This window comes from Callorhinus ursinus, unplaced genomic scaffold, assembly GCF_003265705.2.
Source record: "Callorhinus ursinus isolate GAN/ISIS: 27379988/994484 unplaced genomic scaffold, GSC_fseal_2.0 scaffold46, whole genome shotgun sequence".
Classification (NCBI taxonomy): domain Eukaryota; kingdom Metazoa; phylum Chordata; class Mammalia; order Carnivora; family Otariidae; genus Callorhinus; species Callorhinus ursinus.
The window spans coordinates 10,774,899-10,783,527 of record NW_027397108.1 but is presented as its reverse complement, the minus strand read 5'-3'; the positions used below and the strand labels follow the sequence as shown (position 1 = coordinate 10,783,527).

Below are 8,629 nucleotides of genomic sequence, written 5' to 3'. Positions count from 1 at the left end.
CCTGTGTCCTGGACGCCTGACCCCCGCTCACCCCCAGCCCCGGCAGCCCCGGCAGCACTCACGTCAAGCTCCCCGTCGTCGAGCTCCCCATCATCCTCCTCCTTGGTTTTCTCCTTGGCGGTCTCCAGGGGCTCCTTGTCTTCCACACTGTGAATGCCTGCAGCGCCCCCGTCCCCAGGAGCTCCTTCCCCCTTCTCCTCATCATCCTCGGCACCGGCCTTCTCGGTCTCGTCCTCCTGCCCGGCGGGGGCTGGCTCCTCGGGGACCTCCTCATCATAGTCTAACTCATGCTCATCCAGGTCCCTGGTGACTGACGAGGCTTCGTCCCTCAGGTCGCTCGTGTGCTCTTCCTCCCCTCCGTCCCCCTCCTCCACGTGTGGGGGGCTCGTGGGGCCCCTGCTCAGATCTTGAGCCTCGGACTCCTGGTCCTGACCCTCCTCGTCAGAGTGACTCTCCTCCTCCTCCTGGCTCAGTCCCGGGGCGGCATTGTCTTCATCCTCCAAATCAGAAGCCCTCCCCCCAGCTCCGTCTAAATCCTGATCAGACCCACTCTCCCTCAGAATGTCATCGTCCGAGAGCCCCTGCTGCTCCTCTTCTTCGTCCTCCGGAGAGCGAGGGTCCCGTTCAGGGCTCTCGGCCACATCCATCGGTACCCACAGTTCTGCGAAAGAAAGAGAACACAGATGCACAGCAGTTAGCAGAACAGAAAGTCAATCCTGGCCTGGTTTTCTTGGCCCCATTCTCATTCCCGACCTGCAGGAGGGACCAGGACCTGCACCTCTCTTGGTCCCACACGGCTCCTCCAAACCCCAGACCCCACTCCACAGACCACTGCTGCTGGCTGTTCCAGCAGGAAGGACGCTGGCTGGCCCTGCACACAATACCTCCACAAGGCTGCAAGTACTCCCTAAGCTGTATGTAAGTGCTTCACATCTGCAGCTATCCAGCAGAGACCTGGAGTACTTCTTGTCACAAACACAACCCGGCAGGTAAACAGAAAGTGAGCAATAAGATACGCATTGCAAGGGACAGCTTTTTGGATTCTTAAATTATTTTTAAAATTCCAGAAAAGTTGCATTATGGAATGAGGCAACCAAACTAAAGGCACGCTGCTATTTTTCTGGAGCCGCCCTCAAAGGTCTGGAGCAGAAACCCTGGCCGGCCTTGTCCCCAGGTCATGGGCTATGTCCTGTTACTGAATGCACTTCTCCAAGTATGGCTGCGATCGCCCCATCAGAATCACTCGGGATGATCTTTGAAAATGCAGACCTTGGGCCTTCTCACAGATCTGTATGTCGGGGCCACCAGCAGATGCTTAGAAGGTGGCGTTCATCCGTGCATGCTGTGATTATCTTACAGAACAGTGGAGAACTATCATTCTAACATAGTATGTCATGGAAAAGACCTCTGGCAGAAAATTTTAAGTATCTGAGTAGTTTCCTATGTAAAAAGACCGTCATTTTAGAGGATTTTTTTTTCTATTTTTACTAAGCTAGACATAATCATATAGTGGACATTTTTTCGTTTGCCCACCTCCATGCCCAATGACAGGACATTGTTCCCTTTGTTTTAAATTTAAAAATTGCGCAGAGTGGGACAGGAGTATGTGCACTAAACCAACACCAGAGAGCGTTCACCAGTGCGGCCTGGAGCAGGTCGCTGCTGAACTAGTTTGGAATAAGAGGGACAGTGAAAGGCTCAGCGTTTACTTGATTCTTCAAAATTTTAATTTAAAATAATGTATGTCACAATTATGCAGCTTGGTATCTCAGCAAGATCTGGAAACACACAGGAAATTATATACTTTAAAGAATTATTTTATGCATTTATATAACTAAAAACTAAACATATATCTTTCAAATTTATACTTTTGAAAGGAGAACCTGTGTTTAAAGATGCACATACCAAGAGATGGTATCTTAACCTATAATTAAAAGTTTTTTTTTGCAGTTAATGGAAATTATTATAATTGAGTACACATTAAGACAAACCACTTAAAATTCACCATTTTATAAATCAACTAAATGGTCAGCAAAAGAAATCTACAAACCAATCAATCCATTCACGGCCACAGTTTTGAAAATGATTCACTTTTCAGTCTTCCTAACTGCACTATCCAGAGGTAGGACTACTGGGAGAATTTTTAAAAAAAGTCAGTCCTCAAGGGGCGCCTGAGGGGCTCAGGCAGTTAAGCGTCCAACTCTCGGTTTCGGCTCAGGTCGTGATCTCAGGGTTGTGAGACTGAGCCTGGCATCGGGCTCAAGCTCTGCACTCAGCACGGAGTCTGCTTGAGATTCTCCCTCTCCATCTGTCGCCCACCCCACTCCCGCTCATGCGTGCTCTCTCTCTCTCAAATAAAAAAGTCCACAAACAATGGACTCTGTTGAAAATCAAGTAGAGCCCTACGCCCCACAGGGCAGAGCCTGTCCCTGTGCACAGCATACCTACCACCCACAGTAAAGATAAGCAAGGTGCCCAAAAGCTAAGGGCTTTCTGCTCTCAGCTGTCGCAGACAGGGCCTGAAGGGAGCGGGGGTTAAGCAGCCACTCAGGGCCCCTTCCCCTTCCTTACCGAATAGTAAGATTTTCCTTTGTGCATGAGTCCTATGCCCATCTTTGCTTAGTTTTTATCACAGTGTATATAAGAAATCTTCTTCACAGGAGGGCAGTGACTTTCATCTCCCCAGCTGCTGAATCTAGACCTGTACCCTGTGGGCAGCCGGTCACATGGAGCTGGTTACTGAACCTCAGACATCCTACTTGAAACCTGACAAATTCTTCTTTTTTTTAAGGGGGGAGGGGCAGAGAGAGGAAGAGAGAGAATCTTAAGCAGGCTCCACACCTAGTGTGGAGCCCAATGCGGGGCTCGATCTCAAGACCCTGAGGTCATGACCTGAGTTGAAACCAAGAGTCGGACTCTCAACTGACGGAGCCACCCAGGCACCCCCCCGCCCAACAAATTCTGATTCTCACATTTTATAATCCAATGGCAACCCTGGAAACAAAATGACTTCTTACTTAAATCAATCAAATGTTATCTAAAATTGTATGTCAAAACTAGTTTAAAAATCTGCAACTGATAAGTTGCAGAAAAACCCAAGTCTGCTACTGGCCTCCGAACATCCTACCCTGCTCACAGATACAAGCTCTCATAGCCTGGTAACAGCCCTTTTTCTGGGGCCCAGATGCAAACAGGTTTGCACTTTGGTTTCACTGTTACGATTAGATCCAAACTGCTTTTTATATTCTGGGAAACTGAAATCAAATCCTAGAGTAAGAAATGGAAGAAAAAGAGTACCTAACTTCAAATTACCTGAACCAATGCAAAAAGTGGGCCAGGCCAGTGGGCAGTTTTCCCCTTGGTGTGCTGCAGTTTTATGGGGCACAGAGACAGTGCAACAGTGTGGGCTCTGCGTTAGAGCTGAACCCCAGCCCCTCCGCTTCCTAGCTTCAGGATCCTGGGCCAACTACGTACACTTGCCACACCTCAGTCTGTCTCTTCACCTGAAACACGGGGACAACAGTATCCACTTCACAAGGCTGTTGCAACAATTAGATGAGATAAGCCTGGTAACATGCCTGGCACAGGTTCCACATATTTGAATTTAAACTGAATTAGCGAGAGGACGAATAAAGGTAATCCTCAACTTCTAAGAACCAGACTCCTATCACCTCTGTCAGACGCATTTCCAGTCTCTGGGTGCACTTGATTAATTCATTCATGGTTTCATTTGACAAACAGCTCTCTACTCAATGGGAGACTCTATCATTGCAAGGATGTCTGCAATAAAGCTGACAGCCACCACCATCTGCTAAGAGATGACCCCTCTGTGTCAGGTACCTGACCCATCCTTCACGTCAGCCTTCCAAATAAGGCATGTTCCCTGTCACAGATAAGGGGACCTAGGCCACATGGCCACTGAGCAGGTATCCTGGGACTGCGAATCAGAGCTGCTTCTAGGGCGTGTAGTCAATTACAGAGCCCCGCACTATGCATGAAATGAGCTGGTGCAACCTGCAGAGGAGCCCACCCCTGCTTTTTGCCATTGTTTCTACAGGAAAATGGGACCTGAGTTCCAAACTAATTTTATAAACTCTTTTCGAACAGAACCCACACATACTGGGGACTTCTACTGAACCAGCAGATTTTGCCTGTTTTTCTTTTCTCTCTTTTAAAGTTTGTGCTGATCCATCTACAATTCTATCTTAGGCCCTCTAGAAACAAAAACATTCTCATGTACATAGAAAAGTTAACATACCATTTATATAGTCTATTAGTTAAAATAGTTATGAACATATGGAGGTCCAACTCGTGACACCATTTATTTTAAACTTGCCTAAAGTTAGAATCTTACACATGTAAACTAAACATGAATCCAAGAAAAACCCCAAAGGTGCACACCTTTATACTGATGCCACAGGAAATGCTGACTGAAATCACGATCCCGAGAGGCTGGTGTATTGTGGCAAGGAAAGTAATTTTAAGAAGTACTATCTGAATACATCCCCCCACAGTTTAAATTTTGGACATCACTTCAACATTCCAAGGACACCAAGATTAACTAACTTCCTGACTCTCAAAGGCAGTTTTCAGAGCTGACCAGAAGGTGGCAGGGCAAAAGGTCCCGGGGCACACCTGCTACTAGGAGGGGGGCTTAGTGCTCTAGGGTAGTGGTGCTTAGCCTCAGGGGAACATGGATTGATTTGAGAATCTTGATGAAGGGGACGGGATGGCTCCTCTCCCTAGAAAAACCTGAATGTATGCAATTTTTATCTTCCACTTTAGGGAGTTCAAAATCCCCTGAGGCTTACCCACCACTCTCAAATTGAGAACACTTGCCCTAAGTATAGTATATGTTATTCTAGTACATTTCCACACTAACCACGCTGTCCACAACTATTTGTCTGTAAAGTCTGTTGGCAGACCCCTCCCCTCCACAAAGTACCTGAATAAAAGGGTCAGACTCACCTCTGTGTTTTTCAAGCTCAGCAAACAGCTGGCCCTTAGTAGCAGTGTCCCATGTTATTGTCTAAATTGGGTCACGTCTGAGACTGAAAAGGGGGCACTATTAACAATTCCAACAGGTGGGACACCTGGGTGGCTCAGTTGGTTAAGCATCTGCCTTCAGCTCAGATCATGATCTCAGGGTCCTGGGATGGAGTCCCACATCGAACTCCTTGCTCAGCAGGGAGCCTACTTCTCCCTCCGCCTGCCGCTCCCCCTGCTTGTACTCTCTCCCTCTCTCTCTCTGACAAATAAATAAAATCTTAAAAAAAAAAAAAAAACCGAAAACAAACCAAACAAAAAATAATTACAACAGGCATGAAGAGGAGCTATCCTAGGCACACTGGGACACACAATCACCCTTAGGAGGCCGTGACAATTTCCTGAGGAGTCACATCTTTTCTTTACCTATGGAACCCCTTAGGATTCAACAATATGAGGCTGCACACAGGTGAGCACCTTGGAGAGAAAAATGTGCCAAAGAATCTACCTATTAGAAACAACGTGAGCCACACCTTGCTGCACAGAAGAGAAGTGTCACTGGGGGTCAGAAGATGGTTTGTGTTCCAGGCCCTGGGCTGGGCAGGTTCATGGTCTCACTGGGCATCTACGTCCTGTTTTGAGATGAATTCAATTTGGCAACCACCTGGGTGCACACTTTAGGTCAGGTGCTAGGAAGAACATGCAGCCTATCAAATGCAGACAATGCCATGAAGGGTCCTCTTGTGTCACATCTTCACCAACTCCCGGTTCAGAGTTTTTACTCAGTTGTTCTTCTCACACAATCACCTTGTAATTGAGGATTCTTGGCGAAGTTTAGAACTACCTCTTCGGTTCTTTGACCCACAAGATGGTGAACTTGCCCAGAGAACTGAATGACAAGTGTCCATCACTGTGTTTCCACTGCACACTGCCTTTGGCAGACGATGCTCGATAAATGCTTGTTGAATAAATGACAAAATCTTGTTACTTGAGAAACTACCTGTTGCATACCAGGAAGAAACTGGAAATAAGCACCCCATTTTTAGAAGACTACACCAGAGTTCAGACCTGCAGTGGGTGCTGCCTCACCTCCCAGCAGCCACGCTGGAAGGCTGCACACTGATTCCAACGGCAATGCTAAAGTGCAGAGCATTTTGGGAACTTCTCTGTTTGAGGGACCTTTAGAACACGCAAGTTCTTTCCTGGTGCTCTAGTAGCAAGCAGGTATTCCTCCCCTCAAGGTAAGTCACTTTGAGAGGTCAGGGGAGACCATTCAGAGCCTGGTCTGGTACATGAGGTGAGCTACCAAGCCAGGTAAGATGATTTGTGGTTAAACATAGGGTACGACTATTGAATGAGACCAATTTTCTCATATGACTTATATATTCATTGCCAAAACAGAAGTTATAAGGCAGTTTTGGCAAAGGAACAGCAATGAAATACAAGCATAACCTTTCAGGATAACAACTTTTAAAGAGCAATCCCTACTTGAACGCTCAAGTTCTGGTACATCTGGTTAAAAATTCTGATTCATAACTTCACAGATTTACAACATCTAAAGGAAGAACGTCAAAGTCGATGACAGACACCACCCCCAAACTGACTAAACTTGACCACCAAAACTCCTCAGGAAAGAAGCACTCACCTTGGGATGATGATCTGTAGCTGTGAAAAAGCAAAAAACCTTCTTATACATAAGCAAGGTCACAGCTTACCTGCTGGCTCTCTGGAATGATTCCACAAAGCTTTCTTAGAACATTTGGGAATTCCCCACCCAAAACCAGAGAGGAGTTCCAGCCTTTGGGACACACACACACGTGCTCAGACTGTAAAATCCTCAGGCAAAGACTCCAACTCCACTCCACGAGCAATAGGAGAGAGGTGAGTCTCAAAGAAGAAACGATGAGACAGTGCTCTGCCCCCAGGAAGTACTACAGATGCCAAACACTCTCTTCTTCCATTTTCCCCAAACGGATCGAACACTGACCTACTCTTGCAAAAGAGCTTGCTGAACAGAGCTCTCTTAAAACGATCAACCACTCTACACAACAAACGCGCTGTCATAAAGTATTCGAGAAAACTTAACTTTTAGCAGAAGCAAGGCTGGAAGTGAAGTCTTAGGCTCTCCCAGCATGATAGCTACAGTTAGTTTATCCAAAGGACTCGGCATCCTTCGGGATCCTAAAGGAGCAAGGAAGTTTATGCCTAAGAGTGGAGCGCGAGTTGGGGCACAGCCAATACATCCAACCTGTGCACACTGAAGCCGAGGGAGCAAGTTCCGGGAAGCTCCAGAGAGCTCAAAGTTCCGAAGAGCCCATCCCCAGTCCGGGCTGGTCTCCTCTGGAGGGCGAATCTGCGTGCCTCCCCCCCCCACCCCCGCCGTGGGCGGCAAACATGTGCCACGCGAATGTCCCGGAAGAGAAATGACAGCTTCGGGAGAATGGACTCCACCGCGGGGCGCAGAGGCAGCCACGGGGAGTTCGGGCTCCAAGTAGGTTCCAGGGCTCCCCGGGCCGGCAAGCCGCGGACCGAACGCGGGATCGTGCCTGTTTCCGCGACCCCTTCCCAGGACCCGAGAGCCACGCTTGGCCGGGGACACAGCCCGGAGCGCTCCCCGGAGGCGGCGGCGCCGGGGCTCCCGGGCCTCGGCTCCGCGCCGCCGCCACGCTCCCCGCCCGGCCGCCTCGGCCTCCTCCCCGCGGGCCCGGCCTTCCCGCGGCCGCCGCCGCCACCTACCTCAGCGCGAGGGCGGGGAGGGGGCCACGGCTCCGCTGGCGTCGGGGCGGCGCGGGGAAGACGTCCCTCGGCCCTTCCGCTCCTCACAGGCTCCGGCTTCAGGCGCGACGCGGGCGGAACAAACGGGCTCCACTACCCGCGGGGGCCGGCCATTGTGCGACGTCATCAGGCCGCGACGGTCGTCCTGCGGGCCGGCGGGCTTCCCTCGCTGGCCCCGCCCTCCGCCCGCTTCCTTCCGGCCTCCGCGCGGCCGCCTCCGCGCGGCCCCGCCCCCGCGGCGCGCGCCCGCTCGAGCCAGCCACGGCGCAAGCGCCGCCGGAGGCCCCGCCCCGGGGCGTGTCTCCGAGCCCGCGCGCCGCCGGCCGTCCGACCGCGCCTGCGGGGGGGGGGGGGGGGCGGGGGGGGGGGGCGGGCCGAGCCGCGCAGGTGGTTTCGCCCCCGGAGCCGGAAATCCTATCTCCTCCCGCCGGGCCCGAGAGCTCCCGCCCCGTGGAGCGTGGGCACCTGACACAAAGTTATTCATTTTTCGGATATTGAGTTTAAACCTCAAAGCCCGGACGTTTTTAGCTATTTCCGTCGGACTAAATCGCTTACGCTCTGTTGAGTATAGTCAATTCAACACAAAATTAATCATTTTTGAGTATTGAGTTTAAATGTCAAAGCTGAAGATTTTTAACCATTCCCGCTTTCTTAAAAATAATTAGCTCAACAAAAAAATCAATCATATCGTAGATACTAAGATTCAATATCAGAGACAATTTTCACTACTTCTGTGGGAATAAACAGCTCTGCGTAATACTAAATGTGATCAGCTTTCTGTGAGCGAAAGGACATCATGTGGTATTGGGAGCATTTGGGCAGCTTACCAGCTGCGCACAGCCCCGCAACGTGGAGCCAGCCTGCAGGG

The 8,629-nt window shown here is 49.9% G+C and overlaps 1 protein-coding gene across 8 annotated transcripts in view; it reads right to left on the bottom strand.

Moving 5' to 3' along the window:
* ZC3H18 (zinc finger CCCH-type containing 18) overlaps positions 1–7,903 on the bottom strand; it is a 60,689-nt gene extending 52,786 nt beyond the window's left edge. For 3 of the 8 annotated variants that reach the window (XM_073882384.1, XM_025860369.2, XM_073882389.1), the window contains exons 1-2: positions 7,723–7,903; positions 63–661 (exon numbers count right to left, since the gene is read on the bottom strand). In XM_073882384.1, coding sequence (XP_073738485.1) covers positions 63–647 — 585 coding nt within the window. In that variant the 5' untranslated portion in view covers positions 648–661; positions 7,723–7,903. Of the gene's footprint in view, positions 1–62; positions 662–3,312; positions 3,504–5,519; positions 6,604–6,631; positions 7,168–7,722 lie in introns of those variants that run through there. The other 5 variants (XM_073882386.1, XM_073882385.1, XM_073882388.1 and 2 more) reach the window with 5 other exon arrangements.
* Between the last annotated feature and the right edge of the window lie 726 nt (positions 7,904–8,629).